Source organism: Podarcis tiliguerta (assembly GCF_965153285.1).
Source record: "Podarcis tiliguerta genome assembly, chromosome: 1".
Lineage (NCBI taxonomy): Eukaryota > Metazoa > Chordata > Lepidosauria > Squamata > Lacertidae > Podarcis > Podarcis tiliguerta.
Window position 1 is genome coordinate 95,302,998 of NC_139534.1, and position 24,170 is coordinate 95,327,167.

Consider the following 24,170-nt stretch of genomic DNA (forward strand, 5'->3'; position numbering starts at 1 on the left):
TTGTTCAATCAGCACAAGCATTTCTGCTTGCCCAAACAGTGAACAGTCCCCCTTGTCCCTCCCAAGCTCTGTTCAAGGGGCTCACCTGTCCCTCCAGAGTAGATCTGGCTGAGGCACATTGGGAGGAAAGAGGGGAAAGCCCAGTTGAGCTAGCAGGAACCTAAGTGACATAACTTTTACTAATTAGCTAAGCACAATCTAAGCACAAGTCAGTAAGCGACATAATTTTACTTGCCTGGAAATACATCTCTCCACCAAGTACTGATTACTGCATAGCAAAATTCCTAGAATTTATATGAAGGAATGTATTATATGTAAGTTGATGTAGGGTCAGCATTCTAAAGTGCAGTGATGACCGTTTTATTGCCCCTAAGTTTGTGATGAAATGTCCTCCCACTCACCCTAGACAGACAGCTCTCCTGCCCTTGCCTGCCCACTTTTTCTATTTTTTCTTCTTGTTCTTTACTTAGCTTGATAAAGACAAAAGGCTGGACTATGAATTCATAGAGATCAAAACAACGATAACACCATATCCTTATTTCGAACTTCTTTTTTTCAGTACACATGAGCTCTCTACTCCCCTGCCCTCCTCCCTGTGTATGTCTGGCTTTAGTGTTTCTGTCCTGGCTATTTTTTCATAGAATCTTAGAGTTGGAAGGGGACCAAGGGTCATCTAGTCCAACCCCCTGCAATGCCGGAATCTCAGCAAATGGCCATCCAACCTCTGCTTAAAAACCTCCAAGGAAGGAAGGAAGGGTATCCAAACTGAGAAAGTGTGGGTTGATCACTGCTGACAAACCAAGATAGGAAGCCAGGATCAGATTAGGATGTCTGAACCAGGTTTATGTGCCCAAATGTTGAGGGAGAGACATTAAAAATGTCTTTCCCCCGTTACCAAATTTCTGTTTTCTATCTGTTGTGGAAGTTGGTTAAGAGTATATCTCCGTCAGCAAATCAGTTGATACAGCCCAAGCAACATTCTATAACTAAATGTGGTACTATATTAAAAGTAGCATTTATAACATTTTCTTCATCTGAGTTTTTAGTTATAAGGTTTACTCAAATCTGTTTGCATTGTAGAAGACGTATCCAGATCTGATACTTTCATTTCTGAATATTGCTTATTCTGTGAGCCTTGATTTTTTATTTTTAATGGGAATTTAGCGGGGGGGAAAGGTGAGACTTGATATGGAATGACAAGTAGGAATAAAATGTCACGTGAGTGACACCTGCTGGAGGGAAAATACCAGCTGCTACTAATAAAACCAAGAGATAATTTTCTTATTAAGAATCTGTAGTTGCCAAAGAAAAGCAATCTATTCTCTTTTGTTACTAAAGATTCTCAAAATGGAGAATGAAACATTAAAATGAGATAGTTTTTTAAATTATAGATCTCACCATTCAGTGGTAATACTAAGTGTAATATTACTATAAAGAGGCGAATATGGAAGATACTGTCAATATTTGGCAATATTAGGTTGTGCTTGCATTCTGCCTAGAATCCCCTCCCCACTATTTTGTATATGTTCAGAATACTTGTCAGATCACCTGCAATCTTGAGTCCATGCAAATAACTTAAAATAATAAGTAATACACAATCTGTGTGTTGAAGAGCTACACAATCTATGCAGCGGTGAGAAAAACACATTGAATATGCTAACCTTCCCCAGTTTGACGGCTTTTAGATGTCGTTGGACTCCAACTCCCATCAGCCCCAGACACCATAGCCATTAGTCAGGGATGATGGGGGTTGCAGTCCAGCAACGTCTGGAAGGTTCCAGGTAGGGGAAGACAGGATTACAAAACAGTGTATTGAGCAGTATAAAGACTTGGGTATAGAACTTCTTTCTAAATAGTAGGCCAGTCCAAAGGCAGATGTACTAAATATTGATGGAGTTTTAAATATGTGGTAAAGTAAGTAAGTAACTTTAAAAGAGACATTGTGGTAATTTTATTTTGCCTTTTTCCAATTTTAGTCAAAATACGGCACCAACTCTGTGGGATTCTTTGGAAGAGCCTGACATATGTGATGCCAGTGAATTTGAATACTTATTCTCCAAAGAAACAGCTCAGGAAAAGAAAAAGCCATTAGCAGAGTCTTATGAAAAGAAAACAAAAGCCAAAAAGGTATCACTTCATTGCAACCTTAACTTAATCTTTTTAAATAATAATAATCATCTAGGTTTTTATTGAGTATCTTTCTTATATGCATTTTAGATTTCAGTAATACAACAAAAACAATGAAATACAAAAGGATCTTCAAATGACAGGTCTTATATGTGGTGGCCCCAAATAATCTGTCATTGTTTAGGCTGAGATTTTTCTTTTCAATGATTGCTCACACCTGGGATTGAATTCTCTTCAGACTTGCTTTGAAGCTTTGACAATAGGATTAAGTGCTTAACTATGGCTAGGTCTAAAATTCATACTGGAATTTTGTCACATTCTTATTAATGGCTTGAGAACTCCATTAGAACAGAGCATAACCATTAGCACCACACACAAGCCTAGACCCCAATTCACGTTCAGCTGGAGCCAGGAGCAATCTGTGTGCTGGTGGGAAGCCATCCTCCCCATAATAATGTCACTGCAGCTTAATTTGATGGGGCTGGTACAGGAGAGGGCAGCAGCGAGGATGAGATTTTGTGGGCACACTGGCCTGCTCCACCAGTGTCCTTGTGCAGCCCAGACCTATCCACCACCTTTCCCTACCCCAATCCTATCCAGGTAAGCTACAGCAACAATGGTGTCAGGAGAGTGACCTCTGGGCGATACAGAAAGAGCATGGTAACAGGGCAGAGCAGACACCTTTTTCTTCTCCATGCTAATAGACTTCATTTCTCATTGATAGCCAACTTGAGTGTCTGAATGCATGGAGATCTGTTTGGTTGATTCTACCCACAACCAAAGAGCCTAGTTCACATCAGAGTATATATGCAAATATTAAGCCACTTTTGGAAAATTCTCTTCTTGAAAGTATTAAATAAATATGTCTGTACACTTTGAAGTTCAGTTAGTGATCAGGCATCATAGAATGGGGTCCTAGAATCTGGAATGTGGGTGGCACTGTGGTCTAAACCACTGAGCTTCTTGGGTTTGCCAATAGGAAGGCCAGCGGTGAGAATCTACATGAAGGTGGTGAGCTCCCGTTTCTCTGTCCCAGCTTCTGCCAACCTAGCAGTCAAAAGCACGCCAGTGCAAGTAGATAAATAGGTACTGCTGCGGCAGGAACGTAAATGGCGTTTCCATGCACTCTGGCACTCATCACGGTGTTCTGTTGTGCCAGAAACGGTTTAGTCATGCTAGCCGCATGACCCGGACAGCTGTCTATGGACAAACGCTGGCTCCCTCGGCCTGAAAAGCGAGATGAGCGCTGCACCCCATAGTCACCTTTGACTGGTCTTAACTGTCCAGGGGTCCTTTACCTCCCCCCCTTTTTTTTACCCATTCTTTGCACAACTATGATGTTGCCAAGGTGCACTGATACTGTACTGGTATTTGCCACCACATACTCACATAAAATGTGAATAATAGGCATACAACCACAAACACTTATATAACACATTGTGGAGCTGTAGCCAATCAGGGCTCCCAGGTGGATGCTTTAGTAAACATGCCTGTCGTTCACGCTTTGTGGCAAGAGGCATAGGGGTTAAAGCCATTGCATTTGTAGCAAACTTGATGGCTGTCCCATGTGTGGAATGAAAAATGTATAGAGAGTAGGATTTTTACATTTGAATAGTCACAGTATTATTTACTTTTTTCTATATCTACTGGATATTAATGATCCTTGTGGATGCTAACATTCAATTTGATGCCGTTATATTTTCTTCCTACAAAGTCAAGGGGTAAATGTCACATAATTTGTGTCATCTGCATGATCTAAATAAGACTCCATCAATCACCTTTGGCTCTTTAGTGCTATGATTATCATATCAAAGTCAGAAAAAGAAACCCACTGAAGATAATGGCTTTTCTGTTGTCCATTATCTCTAACTCATTTCAAGTAATTATTAGCACATGTTCTCATTTACGATGAGTGTCAATATTTTTGAATGAGAGTGGTTTTAAAAAGAGGATATATCTGTCATCAGGGTTTTTTATGTTTTTGCCTATTTTGTAATTGTGAGATGATAATAATAACAATTACAACATTCCGCGATTCTTGAGAATATGGCTTCATAATTCAGTGCTACACCATCCTGGGTCAGAATGTTATAAGAATGCTGCCAATCCTAAATATATTTACACAACCTTAAGACCATTAAGACTAATAATAATATGGTATTATAAGTATTATTTATTTTGTAAAGGTCCCATTCCTAAATATATTGCTCACTGATTTATTTGGAACTAGTAATGGGCCATTTCATGCAATGTGCGTGCTTGTGATCCCATCCTTTCAATCCTGATTCAAAATATACTCACTGTGAACTCATACAAGTGAGTAGCTTGTCAAAGGGCCTGTATACTTTTGTGCCCCTGGTAACTGCACCCCTGTTGTTGTGCCATAAGTGGTTATTCTTCTCTCTACTGACTACATGTTACAGTTCCAAAATCATAATATCTGGTCGTAGCCGATCACTCGCAGGACCTGTTCATTTGCAAGCATATTCTGAGCCCAGGTTAACAAGCTTGATAATCATTAAAAAAACCAAGATATGTGTGAATTGTCCTTTACTTTCAGAGAAAAACTCTTTCTCTGGATAGTTTTTGAGTGTCTGACATGCTGACCTGGTGAGATTCCGCTACGGACTGGTCTTACATAGTGAGTGTAAGCTTTTGCTTCAGGTGGTGGATTTCGGAGGAAGCACCGTTTTCCTAATTCCTGCTCCTGTGAGCATCATCCTGCAGCATGGCTCGGAAGGAGGGATGTTATTTTTGAATTTTTACTTTTAGTACTAACATGACCAAGGCTTGCACTGGCTGTGAGAATCCCTGTGTTTGTACAAGGGGAAGATGAAGCATGGGATCACAGCATTTACATTCTTGTTGCAGGCTCTGGAGATACCGCATCTATTTCATTGGTATATTTAGTAACCAGAGAAGAGGCAGACAGTTTGCTGCCATGTCTGTTGCTTAGGCCTATCCTGCCAGCTGGCGAATCGTTATCATCAACTGGCAACAGCTAGGAAGTTGGTTGCTTACATACTACTGTCATCTGTGCACAAAGTGCGTACTTCTGGGAGCTTGAAGCATCTTTCACTAGCTGGGGCCAGATGGAACAATCTGGTCTTTCCAAACCTTAATTTAGTGCATACCCACTGAATCTGTAATCCACCAAGATCAAAGCTGCTTCTCAGCAGTGCATTAGGGCTTGCAAGGTGCTTGACAAATGCACTTTTTCTGCAGTTCCAAGCAAGCAATGCACATGCCTGGTGGGCTGCGTTCAGCTTGGTGGTTACAGAGGAGAGAAGGAGGGAGATCACAGAGGTATGAAAAATGATGCATGGTGTAGAGAAAGACGATAGAGATATTTCTTTCTGTCTCAGATAATAGCAGTAGGTGGCATCATTCAGTGAAACGGAATGTTGTCAGATTCGGGGCATATGAAAGGACGTACGGCACATACAGTGGTACCTCGGGTTAAGTACTTAATTCGTTCCGAAGGTCCGTGTCAGTGTTTGTAAAAAGCAAAAAAAAGAAGGAAAGGGTTCTGACCTCCCTTTGTCTCCTCAGCCTGGTCCTCGGACCCTTGTCGGCACAAAAAGAGTCCACGAGAATATCCTTGCAGAGCTTTATTCTTAAAAGTCTTTGTGCAAAACACGACTGAATAAGAATACACACCAGCACCAACCAACCCAAACACCAGCCACAGCAAACTAACATTTCTCACTCTATATATACAACTTGGTGCAGGCCACTGAGTCATGCTGACACAGCTTTATTCGCATTAAAGAAACAGCGGCCATTTTAGCCGTGACAGTCCGTACTTAACCTGAAACTGTTCTTAACCTGAAGCACCACTTTAGCTAATGGGGCCTCCCACTGCTGCTGTGCCGCTGCCGCACGATTTCTGTTCTTATCCTGAAGCAAAGTTCTTAACCTGAAGCACTATTTCTAGGTTAGCGGAGTCTGTAACCTGAAGCGTATGTAACCTGAAGCATATGTAACCTGAGGTACCACTGTATTGTGCTTTTAAATCTGCTGGGAGCCACCCAGAGTTGCTGGGGAAACCCAGCCAGATGGACAGGGTATAAATAACAAATTATTATTATTATTATTATTATTATTATTATTATTATTATTATTATTGAATTATCTACCAGTTAGACTGCAGTCAAGACTGCACTGTATTCCCAATGTTTCCTTACCTGATAGTGTCTACATTTTATGTGATCTCTCACATGACGTAAAAGCCACTTTTGGAAATCAGGTAGAGAGGCCTAGTACTAATTTCTACGTCAGTTGTTTGTGGGGGGGGGGGTCCGTTTTGCGATCCTGTTAACGCAGAAAACCATGGGAGCGGTTTTGCATTGCAATTTCAAGTAACAAAAATTGGGGGTGGTAACCCGGCGTAAAGTTATTTCCTGCTGTCTAAATTTTAGCCTGACACGTGGTGGGGTGTCTTATTAAAAAAGCTGTTCCATCACACACAAAAATACTGCACTGTAAAAGGAACATTAAAATCAGGACAAGAAGCGCCAGCAGTATAACCAGTAAAACTAATGCAATAAACCCCATTACTGAATACAGCATTTGTGATAGCTGGCAACGTAGATGGCTTTAAAGGGGGATACGGCAATGGAGGATAAGATACTCTGCACTACCTCCAGTATCAAAGGCAGTATGCCCCTTGATTCAATAGCAAATAGCATGTTGGGACAACAGCGCTCATCTGCCTGCCAGTCAGTCACTGTACTGCTCTTTACATCCCAGTAAGAGTTCAGCTACTACTCAAGGCTAACAGAAAGCCAGTGTGCCCTAGGTAGGCCTTTATTCTCTTGACTTAACAATTCTGTTATCCAGTGTGACAAATTTCAGCCCTACAGGATTTTTGATCATTTTGCTCAGACTATTTCAGGTAGCCAGAGTCTAGTTTGGCATTTATAATTGTGACCATATGTACTTTCTTCCCATAAAAGGCTATAAATATAAAGCTTGTTTTGTTCTGAAGTGAACCTCTCTCTAATAGTTTTAAATTATGTAATATTAAAGGCATTTGCAGTTTAAAATAAGATACTGGAGTAGGAAAGTTGTGCGAGCTAACCTGATCCTATCTTTAGAGCGTACCTACAAATGTAGTAGTTTCGAATATAATATTGCCGGTATGAGATGTCGTCTGGAAAGGTTTTGCCTCAAACTAGGCATGCCTAATGGGGTTTATGACAGCCTATGAATTTTCCTCTGAAAAGGGTCAGCCTGGAGGTCAGTGAATGCTATACAAATTGCACTCTACTTAAGCCTTTAATTACCCCTATTAGAATTTAATCTGCTGCCAAGTTCATCAAATAACATTTATAACTTCAGAAATGTCTGTGACAAACTTCCATTTAACTTGTAGAGTTACTCTATGGTAAATTTTCTTCTGTCCCTCTAATGTTTTATTATTAAAAATTGTTTTGTTATTTAATAAAATAGTGAATGGAGACCAAAAAATATGCACCCATTATTTTGTAGACATGAGTTAAGAAAATCTCTGAGCATCCATCATACTTTTATTCTAAGAATTGAAACTGGGCATGTTACAGCCAAAGTTAAGTAGATTTAAATCCCATTGGCATTGGGTGCAGACTAAGTTGGTTCAACTTTTAAGTCCTGTTGAAATCTGTAGGAGCAGTTAAGGGAACTGCAATTAAACTAATTTAGACTGCTGTCCTATACACACTTACCTGAGTGTATGTCTCATTGAATTCAACGACATTTATTTCTACATAGACGTGTATATGTCAGGAGCCCATCCTACTCTCGAGTAGGACCCTGGCAGAGACACATGCCCAACTGGCGATTGTTTGGGAGCTTCAAAAGCTTTCTTCTGCCCAAACATCACAGCGACTGATGCCAACAGACATCGGCACACTTAGGGATCCTCAGAGTCTTTATTTACATATATTTACATATAAACACACATGGAGCACTGCAACATGGCTCCTTCTCTCTCTAGCATCAGACAGCAAAGAGAAGGAACAAAGGAGAATAGTCCCACTTCACCGGAACACAAACATCCTGTCTCCATCACTTCCCACTCTGTGGAGTGAAAACATACACCATCATGTGATAGACAATAATCCCATGACTGCAATCACGGAGCAGGAATCTTAACAGTATAGGCCCTGCACATCTGAATCTGTCAGGGCCAGTCCTACCATTATGCAGAGTGAGGCATTCGTCTCAGGCAGCAGATGCTGAGAGGGGAGAGACGTTGGCTAAGTGTCGAAGAGCAGAATTGTGTGTGCTACACAACATGCCTTGTGCCTCCTAAGAGAGCTAGCCACCCTTAGCTGTAGCAGAGGACACTGTCCTTTTGCCAACATCAAAGTAAGATTCAACTGCCAACATAGTTGCTTTCTGTATGTGAAACAGGAGGAGGTGCCATTTTGTCTTTCACTCTGAAGCAACAAAATGTATTGGGTCAGTCCTAATCCAAGTCATAAATCTAAGTGGAAGAGTTACGCAAACACCCTTAAAATAGGTGGCAGGTAAAGGTGAATTTTTTGTTGTTGGAAAGTATACATAGATTTTATTTTCCTGTTCTATAGGCAGATACACAGAATGAATTAGAAATAATTCTAGGTTATACTTATTTGCTGGATTTCAATAATGGTTATAAAGCTCTCATTACTGTTGGATTCACAGAACTGTGTGTAAGCTTTCCCCTGTCACAGCAATGTGATTTTTTATATATTCATCTATTCCTGGCATACAGTTTTAAAAAAAGAAAATACCATTAAAGATGAAGGGGAAAGGAAGTCACATATAAGTCACTTTTAAAAAAATGATGGCTTGCTTTACATTTCACATTTATTTGGACATTTAAGTATGACCAACTATTTTTATTTCCAGATTATCAAACTGTTGGATGGAAAGAGATCTCAGACTGTAGGAATTTTGATTTCCAGTTTACATTTGGAGATGAAGGACATACAACAAGGTGAGTGTTGCTTGCATCTTGAAAGGAACCTTGTGCATGGAGATGTTTTCAGAAGTTAATAATAATAAAATAACCTTCAGGTGCATATTTTACATTCTATAGCTGTGCATCCCTCTTGTTCAGCATCATGTTTTGCACAGGGACCAGCCAGATTTTTCCAGGAAACATGAAATAGGCAATATCTTTTCCTTCTACTTGCTTCCCACCCCTGCAATTGGAATTCATAGGCACACTGGCTCTGAATTGGAAGTTCCACTTGGCAGCCCTAGCATTCAGCTGTTGCTACACCATATCTGCTATTTACTCCTCTAGTCCACTTCAAAATCTAAGCTAGTGATCATTTGACCCTACGGCAATGAATTTCACAAATTGATTATGTATGAAGAAGTATGGGGTGGGATTTTGTTGTATGTTCTCAGTCCGCTGCCAATCAATTCCATTAAGGGGTCTCAAATTGTAGTGCTATGAGAAAAGGAGACTAATGCTGTCTATTCTGACTTTTCCTATACATAGAATCATAAAATTGTAGCATTGGGAAACATCCTAGGGATCATCTAGTCCATCCCCCTGCAATGCAAGAATCTCGAAATGCTGTTCCCCCATCCAATCTGAAACCATAGCAGTTTTATTGCTGCCCCATGAGGACCACTATACAGTGGTACCTCGGATTACATGGTACCTCAGGTTACATGCGCTTCAGGTTACAGACTCCTCTAACCCACAAATAGTACCTCGGGTTAAGAACTTTGCTTCAGGATGAGAACAGAAATCGTGCTCTGGCGGCAGCGGGAGGCCCCATTAGCTAAAGTGGTGCTTCAGGTTAAGAACAGTTTCAGGTTAAGAACAGACCTCCGGAACGAATTAAGTACGTAACCCGAGGTACCACTGTACCATGCATAACACTATAAATATTTGCCTTAGTTGCCATTTTTCTTAAATTCCTAAACATGCCTAGCCTTTTCTCATAAGAAAGACGTAAATTATTTCACACATTTGTATAATCGCTTTCTTGAGAGAAAGTAGGCACTCCTGTCCTAGAAATTGGCTGTGTTACACCTAAAGTGGCTGTCTTGTAGAGATGCCTAGTTTCAACCCTCTTGCAGTATTCCTTCCTACGAAGGAGCAGCAAAGCAACAAGCTCATCGGCCAATCAACAAATTAAATTTTTGAGTTTTCTGATTTTAAGATGTCATTTCAGTAGTTCTTGATGTGCTGGGACTGGGAGGGATGGGATTACAGTTTACCAGAGCACAGTAACAATCATCATCATCATCATCTCCGTTTTGTCAGCCAGTGTCTGCTCCTGAGACATGAGACAGAGACAATTGTATCCCCTGCTGCTGGCAGGTGTTAGGATAGATGTAGAGTGAGTCAAGGTAGCAACAGCAAGGTCAGGTGTGCATCCACCTGTCCCAGCATATTGTTTCATAGGACCACTGACCCACAACCCCTCCCCAAATGCAGAGATAAGCTGTTACTGTCTGTAATTCCAATGTCATCAACTGATGACAGAAAAATAAAATTCGAATGAAAGGTTGGGTCCAGAGATAGATGGTTGGAATTCTACTCATGCAACCGGGGTTCTCCTGGTTCACGACTCAGCTGCTGCCCTTGAAGACTGAGGGAACTTTTAGTACAGAGTGTGATGGGACTGGAACAAGGAGGGGGGCTGCAACAGAATGGGGAACTTGGCCCTTCTGCTTCTGCAAAGACATGTCTGGATCCAAGCCATAATGCCTGAAGAAATTATTTTTAAATAACCTCTGAGCTTGCATCAACGTGACACTCTTTCTGCTCCGAAAACCTATCACATCCGCAGATGTCCATGCAAAACTAGGGAGAAGATAAAAGAGAAGCAATAGGAAGACAATGTAATGCTATCTCAGGGTGGTGTAGGATTTTTGTCTTGAGAGATTTCCACCTTCGGTTGTGTCTAAGCCCAGTAACTGACATACTTGGCAGTTTTCATGTTGTCTAGCAATGGCAGTATGTGTAGCTCTGTACATCTGGCACACATATGGTTTGGTTTGCATTTGATTACTAGCCAACAAATTGAGGACCGCCACATTTGCGGGAGGAATCATCCACAGATGTTTCTTAGGAGAGGGTGACATTTTCTATTCTTGAAAAAGGTAGAACGGTGCTTTCGTTGCTGGACAAGAGGCAACAATATTAAGCACAGAGAATGGTTTTGTCACCTTGTGGTGTAGTTTGAGCTCCCCGTTGGAAGAAAATCAAAACCTTTCTGTGCCAGATTAAAATAGGGGATGTGTCTCATAAAAAGGAAATATATATTAGCATGTCATTGCTTCTTTCTAAGCTGGGCATTCCCAGACCTCTGTCTCCTCAACACCATTATTGACTGGAATCAAAGTGCTTTTCACTACTTATATATCTTTGTTGACATACAGAATGACCTTGTAGGTCTCTTTCTTGGAAAATAATTGATACCTATAGGAAATTCTAAAATGCTGCTTAGAAGTATTTGCAATTTTTTAATAAGTGCTCATTCCAAGGACAGCATGGAACATCAGGGGTTTGTCAGGATCCTTTCTTTATTAGGTACCCCATCATTCACTCCCACGGAAGTTCATTTGAGACCCAGGCTATTGGAACTTTTGCTTCCTTCGTAGTGTATGAACGTCAGCAGAAGCTTCGTCAGGCTTCTTCCTTCCAGCATGGCTGCTGTGCAGCTACAGCACAAAACAGTACATCGCTGACCGAGGCTGCATACACACACCATACACTTAAAGGATATGCTGGGAATTGTAGCTCTGCGCAGGGTAAACTACAGTTCTAGTGACTCTTTGTATGGGGAAATGCGCTTTAAATGTATGGTGTGATCTCAGCCAAAGCCTCTGTTACATTTTATACTGATTGGGTTGGTGAGGGTGCACAGCAAATCATTTCCCTGCAATTTGGCCCAGGCACAACTTTTCCATAGGACTCCTTGCTGTTTAAATAAGACTCTGTTAGCTGCAGATTACCCAAGAGCTTTGCTGATTTTTGTTCCTAGTGAGAATGGATGTTTGGGAGACTCCCACACCCCCAAATTGAGTGGAAGGTTCTTCAAGCGGTTTCTTCTAAGTTAAAGGCATACATAACGTCCTGCAAACAATACCTTTCCTCAAAATCTTAGCTACAACCCTCTTTCCACAGCCCATCATCTTACAACCACCCTTCGATGTGCCATAGTTCAAGTAATTCAATAAGCTTTTTAAGAAGGCGAAACAGAAAGCCGCATTTTGAAGCCTGCCTTCACATTAGTTGGCAAAGCTATATTTTTAATATAAGAAGGTCTTTTCACTAAGTGTCGTCAGTGACCCATTTAGCCCAGTATTGTGAGTTCTGTCAGAAACATTCAGTGATCTCAAGCAAAGGATTTTCATGACTGTGCCCCAAAGTCTTTTATTGAGAGACCAAACTTGGAGAATTGATTCTGGGGTTTCATTCAATCACAATCATGCCCTTTGCTACCTAGCCAATGTAAGAGTTTAACATAATAACAACAATAATTTCACAGTACCACTGAATTATATATGCATTCAAAGTTCTAGAGAGGTCATCTCCTTAGCAATTTGTGGGGGGAAATGGTAAAGTACTTTTCAACTTTTCTTGTAATAAGTTCATGCAAAGTTTATTCTTTGCCTCATGTCAAATATCTATCCAGTTACAAGGTCAGGAAAACTGGCAGCCACAAAGACATATATGCATCTCAGTTCTATGCTGTTTAGTGAAACTATTGAGTGAATTTTGTACTGAGAATATTTTCTCTGGCATATGAAAAAGCCCTGGATAATTTGTGATTTTGCTGGTTATGGAAGACACATGAGAAAATCATTCAACAGCTGTATTGCATGAATATGATTGATAAGGAGCTGCTGGTTTTGGTAACAGATTACTGTATGCAGAAGTTAAAAACTATGTCACTTTTATAGTATATAACTTCTCTCTCTTTCTCTCTCTCTCTCTCTCTCTCTCTCTCTCTGTGTGTGTGTGTGTGTATGTGTTGTCCATATAATACGGGGCAAGCTCTAATATACAACTCAGAAGTTGGGAAACAATTTCCTTTAAACGTTATTTCCTTTGTTCTGGATAATTTGCAGCATATGGTTTTTGTGAATCTGCCTACGGGCACCAAGCCTGATGTGGTTAGGTTAACATGAGTTGCCCGAGTCTTTTGCTCATGACTTCATGCAGGAGTTGAGCTTTCCTAACCTTCTAAGCCCACTTTTATACCCAGACTGCTTTTCTGCCTCATTAATCTTACAGCATTTTTGCATGACAGTCAAATAGTAGAAGGAGCTTTTTGAGGAGCTTATGCATCTGAAATAAAAAGGCTGGATCTGTTAAATTTTTTATCAGTGTAGGATTTATCCCATGCCAACAATTTAAAAAAAATCTGTGTTTGTCTTCAGTACCATATAGAACTGTAATTCTGTTATATAAAATAGGTAATTTGATAGCCAAAATGACATAGTGTTTGGAGTGTTGGACCTGGGCCTCACCTGAGAGACCAGAGGGAAGCTCCCTGGGTGATCTTGGTCCAGTTGAAGGAAGGTGAGGACAGGTGACCTCACCTAGGCCCGAAGTCACCCCCCACCAAAGCAGGCTCAAAGCTTCTCAAAACTTTTCAAAATCATTTTCTCAGCAGCTAAGCATCAGAAACATTCCGCTCTGCTGTAACAAAGGTAGAGAACAGTCCATTGTTTCTCAGGCCTTTCTCATGTCTTCTGGCCTTGCTAAAGAACCACATTGCAACTTGCTTTCTGTCCGGGAACCATGCCAGAACAAGAGATTGAAACATATCTGAACACTCTGAAACCCCTTTCCTGGGAAGGGCGCCAGGAGTCGCAAGACAGCTTTCTGTTCATGCTCAGAGGAACTCATGGGGCAGGACTCCTGGAAAAGGAGGAGAAAGGAGGAGGGAACTGGAAAGGGGTATATATGCTTGTGCACATGACTGTGAACTTCGTGCATGCTTTTTGTGACTTATCACACTTGCTCCTTCTACCAGTTCATGGATGGTAGAAATAAAAGCCTTTCCTCCAAAACTATTCCTTGAGCGTCTGTTGACTCCCACTTCCCTTTCCCGGGCGCAATATTTTTCCCACCCGAGGGCAAAGCCTCATAAGGCTACACAGTCACTAACTCTCAGCCTAACCTACCTCACAGGGTTATTGTGAGAATAAAATGTGGAGAGGGAGAACCATATACAGTGGTACCTCGGTTTTCAAACATCTCCGCTGACGAACATTTCAGTTTACGAACGCCGTAAACCCAGAAGTAAGTGCTTCGGTTTTCAAACACGCCTCAGAAGTCGAACATGCCACACAGCTTCCGCTGAGTGCAAGATCCTGAGGCCTAGCTGTCAGCTGTTTAGTTTTCGGTTTTTGAACATTTCCGAACTCGAACCGTCTTCCGGAACGGATTACGTTCGAAAACTGAGGTACCACTGTATACTATTTTGAGCTTCTTGGAGGAAAGGAAGGAAATGAATGTAGTAAAATTATTATTCTGTGGGAGTAATTAGGTAGAATATTTGGTGTTTGGAAGCTGCCAGTCTCTCATGTGAGCAGAATTTCTGCTAGTTAAAGCTTTCTTAATTTAGAGGACTATTTAGACTTAAATCTTTAAGAACTAGAAATGCCCACAGCTTTATATACTCTCAAATTAATTATTAGGCTTCCTTAAATCTTGTTCTATCAATACATTGTTCACACTGTTTTGGGGGGGAGGGGGCGGGAAATGAGGATATGAAAAAATAGTGAAATTTTAGATATAAAGAGTGTGTGTGTGTGTGTGTGTGTGTGTGTATACCGGTATATATGCAAAGTTGTTTTTATAGTAAGTTTATTGTCCTGCTGCCGTCTTGTGTAATGCAGTTAGCAAGTATTTTTATGTGTGGCACTTAGGCTGAATGCATGGTGCTGATCTGCTTTTTGTCCTTGCTGACGGTTATTTTATCCTAATGGGCGCAATACTGTGCTAATTATCCTTATGTATATAAATTCTTCTTGTTGTGAGCAGACACCATAGGGCCACATAAAAACGTTTGCCTCAATTTCCCTACAAAAAAGGAGTCCAGAAACCAGACTTGTCCTAGTAACAGATTTTTAAAGGTAGAGGAACCCAATAAAATTACCAGCTCCTCACAGCATGCATCTATTTCCTTTCGACATATTGTGAGGTGTAGCTGAGATATCCTAACCAAACTGACAGTGTAAGAAGGACGGCTCACCAAGATTAAACGTAAAAATGAGGTTTTAGCAGCTGCTTTGGAATCCAGTTTCTAAATGTGTTAGGCTTTGCTGCAATAATCTCACTTTAGTGAATTCAGCCAGGGGCCCTGCAGCCAAAGGTTGCAGCCTGGGCTAAGGTAACTGTGGCTGAGGGGGTGGAAAGATAAAAGTTATCATAAAAGACAAGAGTCTCTGTTCTAAATTGGGTCTTACTTCATACACACAAAAATATTTTTAGGATAAAGTTAATTATATAATCCTATTTTTACGATAATTTCGGGGATTCTAGTGCTTAATGTGACCAAACTGCGGGTGGCAGTGGAAGACAGGAGTGCCTGGCGTGCTCTGGTCCATGGGGTCACGAAGAGTCGGACATGACTGAACGACTAAACAACAAAGTGCTTAAAAGTGTACCGGCAACTGATCTGCATGCAGGTCAATGGAGCATGAGACTTCCGTATGCAATGGAATGTTTGGTGAGGCCTGGGAGGACGACGGAGGGGGTCATTGAAGTAGCCCCACCTCTGGCCTGAAATGGAACAGCCCATTCCATTACAGGGCGGTTGCAAGCTACTTTCTCTTATGGCAACTCTGCAGTGGGAGGTGAGACTTGCCAAAGGTCAGGTGGAGGTGGCTTGCAACTCACCCAAAATATGGGGGCCGGGGGAGAGAGGAAGAATCAAGCAGCATTTGATATGTAGGCTGTATGTGTGTTGTATGAGTGACGAAGGCAGGGATAAGCCGTGCTGGATCTACAAATTTTGCCGGGCAAAAGTCTGCACTGCGAACATCTTACACTCTGATTAAACTAAACATAAACTTTGCCATTAACATTAACACCTGGGTCGGTTTTGGTCTGACCAATGTATGCATTCCTAGAAGCTCAGTCCAATTTTTTCTGACAGTAACAGCCATTCAGCAGTGGAATGGACTCCCTCGGAAGATGGTGGACTCTCTCTTTCATTGAAGATTAAGCAGAAGTTGTCTGGTCATCTGTCATGGGGAATTGGACGAGATTACCCTCAGGGCCCCTCCCAATTCTACAATTCAGTGATTCACCTTAATAGAAAGGTGGCTTCTTCCATTTTAAAGGATGCATGAGCAGAGCTGTTGCCTTTATTGAAGTAAATGGGAAACCCTGTTCACAAAGGCACTAGATATAGGTACCGTGTATGCAACTCTGGATCTGAATGCATTGTAGATTTTAAATAAAGTTCAGTAACAATCATGAATGTATATTTCCCATGGTTGTTAAGATCTTATATTCACCATTCATAATATTTACCTTTCCCCTAACCACCTTTGTTTCCAAGTTAGGCACAGAATCATAACTGACAAGCAGAATTTTAAAGCATTCTAAATGTCATTGGACCTTTTAATAGAATTAATTAGCCTGCCACGGAGAAAATTTACTAGCCTGCTGGTTAATTTCACAATGTAAAACCATGGGGTTAGAGGTAGAAGGGGGAGCAACCTTATTACTTTTAAATAATTATTTAAAGATGCTTGTCTTGCCTCTCTCAAACATCACAGAAAAAACAAAACTCAGCAAGAGCTTTTAAACTCTTCAGCTGTGAGTGGTCACTTCTCCTTTTATAGGTAAGGCAATATGTGCAGCAGAAATCAAGATACCAGCTATTAAACCTTCAGCAGATGCAGAATCATCGCTGGTAGTCAAAGTTATTAATATTCCTACTGTTTTAATTTAAGCAAACAATTTCTCTTTAAGATGCAAACTGAAATGTTATGCCTAGGATACTTACATTTGTGGGTTTTATAAATAATAATTTGTTTTTGGAATAAATGAAAGCCTTTCATGGGTTTCCTTGATATTACATACAAAAGGCGCTTCTTCCGCACAGAGAGTTTTTGTGGAATTGGTGCTATTTATGCATACAAGTTTTTCATGTCATCCACATGATGCCATTGCCATTAAAATGCCAACCCTCTTCTTTCTTTTACATTTAATTCGAATTTCCTCTTATTGTAGAAAATGTGATCAGTAAAAATAGCCGTAGATGCTGGCATGATGAATTGGTTGCGTCCACATTAGTTTCACTTCTGATTAAATGGAATTGATTTATCCCCCACATTACGCATTGCTGGGCTTCCAGTAAAAGCCAATATGCTAATGTAAACTCTTTCATACAAGAGCACATTTTGTCTTTTTACACCATTCACTTTACCTGCCACACCATCAGTAGCCTAAAAGAGTCAACTAGTAAACCAAACTCCATAGCAAAAGGTCAGTGAAAAATGTCTGTGTATAGAGGACAGCAGCCACCTTCTTTCAGTGTCTTAACTCATAGCTATGTGTAAGCCTGCATAGGAGAAATGTTCACATGAAAGATAACACATTCCCCAGTTTTTTTTCTTTCCTGTTTGTGGCAACAGAATTAGCCAACAAACCGAGTTGTGACATATTATCTAATTTATGATTTTATATTTTCTACAGCTATACTAAATGTGGATCATTCCATCGTCGACTTAGAAACGCTGGAAGCACTGTATGAGAACGTAAGTATAAAAGAGTCGGTTCCACATTGCTAGTTCACAATTAGAAAGTGAGCCGTGAGCACATATCGCATCTTCTTGCATGTCCCATGTTCTCTTTATCCAAATGCTGTCTTTCTGCAACAGAAATGCAGGCTTTCCCCCATTCTCTTTAGTAATAGATGTCTGGTTGAACCCACCTTGAGATACAGTTCTTATTTTGTTCAGACATTTCAATATTCTATAGTCCTTCATTTTTGTTTTGCATTCTTTCCTCTGGTAATCCCACACTTGTGCAATATTCACATGCAGAGCAAGAGCTGAGGGATCACATGATGGCTAACATTGTGTAGGAGGAACACAGAGTACATACTGGAGCACCGCATGCAGACATCAGTACAACTTCTTCACGTGCCAGCCAAAACACACTGGTGGCTGGTTGGCTTCTGTAGGCACTGGTAAAAAGGAGCAGGGCTAGTCTATGAAATTCTGCTCAACCCCCTCTCCTGGCCTTATGTTCTTTCAGTGTTTATCATTTGAACCCCACTATAATTGGCCCCCGCTATAACTGGCACGGGTTGGAATCTTCTGTGGTGCAACCAGGATCAGATAACTATTCTGGAATAGCAGTGGTGCCATTGAGGCCAAATCACTGTTGCTCAGATTACATCCTGCTCAGCGACTCCAGATGCACCCACATGTAATTTGACAGTTCCACTGTATCTTGGGAAATGTTGTTCTCATAGCACCGTGTGTTTCAGTCAAACATACACATGCAAAAGTTCACGCAGCTTCTGAGAACGCTGTGACATCCATGACACAGATTGGACCTCATTGTGTATTTAATAGTAATGTGTTTCAGCCTGTGTACATATTACCAGCCTAAAGTGCAGCCAGGTTGTTCTTTTTCCCAATTCAATCTTCGGCTTATTTGTGGGAAAATGCAACAGAACACAGAATTTCGTAAGACACAACAGGATAGATATGGACTAGAGCTAATGTCATGTGCACTCTGCTTCCCAAACCAGTGGTGGGAGCACCCAGGATGAAGAGTGAACAAGAATGTGAACAAGAATTAGCTAAGAATTATACTAGCAATTCAAATCTAATTGTTGCTGAATTGTGTCAAGTGAAACAAAATTACTTCTACGTTGAAAATACCTTATTAGGAAAACCTATCATGTTTATGTTGTGCGTATGGTTCTATCAGTCTCTGTTTGTAGGTGGGACAGCAGCACCTACCCCCTGAATTCAGCCCCCTTTCTTCCTGCCACTCCAAGAAGTATTTAGTTCTTCCAAAGATGTGAGCATTGAAACACATGGGTGTTTTTTCCCCTCTTGAGGCTAAGAAAACTCATTACTGTTTTTCCCCCCATTGGAATTGCAGAGAGCGCAAAAGGATGAACTGGAGAAAATAAAGCAGCATTATGACACTTCAAAAGAAGAAGAAGTGAAACTTCTTGATAAACCAGAACAGTAAGATGGTCCAGGGGTCCTACCATAGGTTCCTATCATTCAAACAACAGTTGGAATAGCACTGCATAGAATAGAACAGAATTGTTCAAAGAAGCTCCCATGTGCCATATTGTGAAATACCCATCCCAACACTAGAAAGCCCATCCTGACGGATGTCCGCTTATACTTCTGTTGGAAATCTCAAAAGGCCGATATTCCAGAAAATTTGGCACTTTATTCTATTGCTGAACTTTTAAAATTAACTTACGCCTACTTTCCTGTCCTTTCCAACCACCTGCTTCTTTTCCTAGCAAATAACAGTGAACTAATGTTCTAAGCTTCCCAGTGGTATTCATTAAATATAGCAGATATGGATTTAAAAACAAATGCACCACTCCAGTAGGCCAAAGGCTCAGAACAGTCTTTGTTTCATACAGTGGCTCCATTCACACATTACACTGAGCCAAAGTATGGCTAAGCACAAATATGCAGCTCATGGAGAGGAGATTGCTGCTGGTTTGCTTCTCCCCAGTCCTTTCATCTCAGCCCAGTGTGGTGGTGTTTGAACCTAGGTTCATGGTTCACCTCTCTCCTCCTTAACCACTGGTTGTCACCATGAGATTGGGTTCAGATGACATGCTAAACCCTTATCCACTGTGACACACGTAGGGGGTGGAAGATAAGTAGTGGAAGTCCTGTTGTGAACACAAGAGTGCAAAATGCATTGCGGTCCTTGTTTCGTTAATCTTTACAAGATCACTGCATTAGGGCTGGCAGAACAATATTACTATTGGTTTCTGTGTTGGGACCAACAGCATAAAGTTGAGTCCCATGGCTCTCAGTGTGACTTTCTCTCTACAAATTGTGTATGGAGTGAACCCTAGAAATGGCTGAACTCCTGGGTTCGTATTCAGATCTGGAAGCAATCTGCTCTCTTTGTCAAACAACCGCAGTAGAGCGAGGGGGACACACACAGATTATATAGAACTGTTCCCGACCAGCAGAGTGCAGTATCTCTCCCTATGTCTCGTTCTTGTTCATGCTGTTTCTCATGTACATTAACTCCAGTGTTGAAGTTTTAAGTCTCTCCATCTCCTTTCATGGTAAATAGCAGCATGCACCATATCTTGTATCATTTAAATCACACGAAAAGCTAATTTTATGAAAGGAATTTGACATTATTCACTGATAAATTGTATTGGATGAATGTAAAATTAGGTAAATAGGAAACTTTTGTGTTATTTTTTCCACCTATTTTTGCAGGTTTCTATATGAGTTATCCCAGATCTCCAATTTTGCAGAACGTGCTCGATGTATAATCTTTCAGTCTGTCTTCAATGAAGGAATAACTGCAGTGCACCGTAAAGCTGATATTATTAACCGTGTTTCTAAGGTAGTTGTCAGAACCGTTTGTAAATTTGTGGTGAAATAATGGATCTGGGCTGGTTCAAAAGCAACTTTACAATAATATGTATTCAAATAAAGTGGGGGAGGGCGGAGAAGGAAATACAGCAACACAACTCACATTTCATCACCGGAAAATGTATTAATTTACTTTTCATTTCTTATTTAAGACATTTGTGTCCCACCTTTCCTTAAGAAATCCAAGATGGCTAACAATGCAATAGCAATGAAAATATTTTTAGAACTATGGCAGCATAAACGCAGCGGTTTCATTGCACAGATCTAGCTGTGAAAGCATTAAGAAATAATGTTTACCCTTAGGTTTCTGAATTCAAACTTTAATCAGAAATTGAAAAGCTGCTTTTGAAAGATATCAGTGCAATTCTATTTCATTCTACACCAAAGCATTCATAAGTGTAAAAAGAGGCTAACATTCAAATGGTATGTATGCACTCATCCTCTGCTTTCTGATGTTAAACACTGGCATTCTTCTTTCAGGATTTGCTGGATATAAAAAGTGTGAAAGACATTTTAGGATTGATCCTGGCTTTTGGAAATTACATGAATGGAGGGAACAGGACGCGTGGTCAAGCAGATGGGTTTGGTTTGGAAATACTTCCCAAACTAAAGGATGTTAAAAGTAGAGTAAGTAGTAGTTTAAAAAAAATAAAAATAGAATTTTGTTTAAAATTGGTATTTTAAGCAAAGGTCTGCCAAGTGCCAATGTTTCTCTCCTTCTTCCTACAATTCTTTGCTTTCCTTTATGCCTGAGACACAGGCACTGGGGTATAGCCTTTCTCCATACAAATTAATGGGTGTTTCTTATTGCTGCAGCTTCACCACTACAAGCAGCCATCCCAAGTAGCAAATGACAAGTGAGTTCTTGAACTCACTGGGGACTTTGCCATTTTTTGAAGAAAAAAAAGCTCCACAATAACGTATGCACATATTCTTGTCTCCAGTGTGAGAAAATAGATCTCACAGTTTCGGACATGTATTACAACATTCATGAGTGAGATTCACAGGGCATTGCTTCAGAACTTTTAAGAATTGATTCAGAAGCACGACTCATTTGCCGTTTCCCATTCCCAACTTTTATTTATGTAGGGAAAAAATATTTTTATACTGCTGCTCATAAAAAGCATCAGGGTGGTTTACAACAGTCATACATAAAACCATACAATAAAATTCATATAAAAAAATTATAATCACATCTCAGCTCACTATTATAGAAAGGTGTGTTCTTTAATTGCCTTCCTTAGCATGGTGGAATAGAAACACTTTCAGTAGGTGTTTGAAACAGAAGGTGTTGTGGAGTATTCCGCAGGACTGAAGACTCGGTCACTGGTGGAGGAAGAGGAGTGGGGGGGGAGCGCACCGCCTCCGGCAGCGCGATCCCATTAGGGTGCCATCACGGCTGCCCCCCCGCCCACGCTGGGCGCCATGCCCCGCCCCCAGGACACACCCCTGCGGGCAGCGCGCCCCGCCCCCAGGACGCGCACCAGCCCAGCCCCCGCCGGCTTTCTGCCCCCTGGTGCCGGAGCATGAAGCTCCGCCACTGGGCTCGGTTTCTTGTTGTTGTCAAATGAACCTTACCAACTCGGAGAACAACCCAACATTGCTCCTGCAGATAATCTCAGAGATTGAGCTGGAGTTGAATGGTTCAGGCATAACAGACATTCATAGTCAGATGCTGTTGGAGTCTTAGGTCCATTCTGCGCTGCCGGTCGAGTTACCAGTTAGGTTGTGTTGCATGGTTCTTTTAAAAAAATATTTAGAACAAGCAGTCAAGAATTTTGATGCTGCACAATGCTATTAAAATTAAAATGAATACACGGACCCTGAATTTAATACATTCTATTGATGTATTTTGCACAGCGAAATCCTATCTCAGTAGCTTTTGGTATGCTATTCAAAAGCTTATGCACACTTCAAAGGCATTCCATATATAATATAGTTCAATGTCTTTCTCTTTGTGCTATTTAATTATTTCCTGTAACTAGTGATTTCATACCTAAAGCACAGTTTATCCGTCTCCCTAGTTAATCTTCACTGAATTGATTCAGTACCGTGCGTAATAAAGGGACAATGTCAAACAAATTGTGCAAGATAAGAAAAACATTTTATTTTACGTAAAATGCTTTCCTTTGATGGAATTTGCATTTGTTCACCTAAATGACTGTGTGATATTCACAGGACACCCCACAAATCTATTTGTAATAATCTATTGGATGCCCTTTTCTTTTGAATTGCATAAGATTGCTCACTATTTCAGATGTCTAGATAATGGGCAAATAATGTAAGGCCTGTAGGCTATATAGGGGTTTTTAGTCCCTTTAAAAGGCCAAGTTACACCTGGCAGTAGTGCAGAGGTAAACAGGTCAGAAGGTGAGCATCAGAGCTTTTTTTTCCAGCTGGAACTCAGTTCCGGTACCTCTCAGCTGACTGTCATTGCCATTGTAAGAGATCAAGGTGGTGAGCTCTGGAACCTCTTTTTCTAAAAAAAATTAGCACTGGTGCATGTGTAGGTTAACCTGTCATAGGCATATGCTACCAATCCCAGGGGTGGTGTTAGGAGGTGGATCAGGGGCTGAGCCCCAAGTCTCCTGCCTATCTGCATTTTCATCTTATCTTTAAAACCTGTCTTATGACGCTTCCAGGAAAACCTGCATGCCAGTCCCTTAACGTCTAGTTTAGAATAGTACATTTTTGTATTGGCCTCTGTAGGTTCAGTGCAGCCTTCCCCAATCTGGTGCTTCTCAAATGTTTTAGACTACAGTTCCCATCCCAGTGAAGAGGGATGAGCAGGGATGATGGGAACTGCAGTCTACAACTTACGGAAGGCACTAGGTTAGGGAAGGCTGGTCCAGTAAATCTCATAGTAACGTAACATGCCATGTGATTAGGGAGACATAGTATTGTCACCATCCTTCCTCATCTGCTCTTCTCTGCTAAGCAAACTGCAGTGACCCTCATGGAGCTGATACATTAGGGATTGGGAGCAACTAGAAGCACCAGTGATTGCTGTCACACTGTTGCTGATGCAAAGAAACCAGTTGTTCCTCTTTTTTCTAGGTAAGGCAGGGATGGAGAACATGTAGCCCTCCAGATGTTGCTGGATTCCAAGTCTTATCATGCCCAGTCAACATGGCAAATAGCTCGGGATGGTAAAAGTTATAGATGTCCAACCACATCTGAAGGGCCACAGTTTCCCCACCCGTTTTAAGGGGACTAAGAAGTTCAGTACTGGAATGAGTGATCATTGTCCTAAGGCATTGCTTATTGTCCTCGAGACAGCAACTATTGAACCTTTGTTACTTCAAAAAGCCATTTGCCTTGGTTACTACAAAAAGGACCCTTGTCTCATTGGAGATATTGAATAGGTGATTGTCCAGATTGCATGAAATACTGCCCATGATGGTGCCATTGGTCCAGTTGAGATGCACTGCCAGCATGGGAAGTACCTGTATTATATGGCCAGCCCA

General features: G+C 41.0%; 1 protein-coding gene across 1 annotated transcript in view; it reads left to right on the forward strand.

The window, feature by feature from the left end:
• Window positions 1-24,170, forward strand: part of FMN1 (formin 1) — a 109,681-nt gene that overhangs the window by 40,891 nt on the left and 44,620 nt on the right. The window contains exons 5-10 of the mRNA XM_083449758.1: window positions 1,977-2,127; window positions 9,004-9,091; window positions 17,789-17,850; window positions 19,214-19,302; window positions 20,545-20,674; window positions 21,184-21,330. Of these exons, the coding sequence (XP_083305884.1) occupies window positions 1,977-2,127; window positions 9,004-9,091; window positions 17,789-17,850; window positions 19,214-19,302; window positions 20,545-20,674; window positions 21,184-21,330 (667 nt within the window). The remainder of the gene's footprint in view (window positions 1-1,976; window positions 2,128-9,003; window positions 9,092-17,788; window positions 17,851-19,213; window positions 19,303-20,544; window positions 20,675-21,183; window positions 21,331-24,170) is intronic.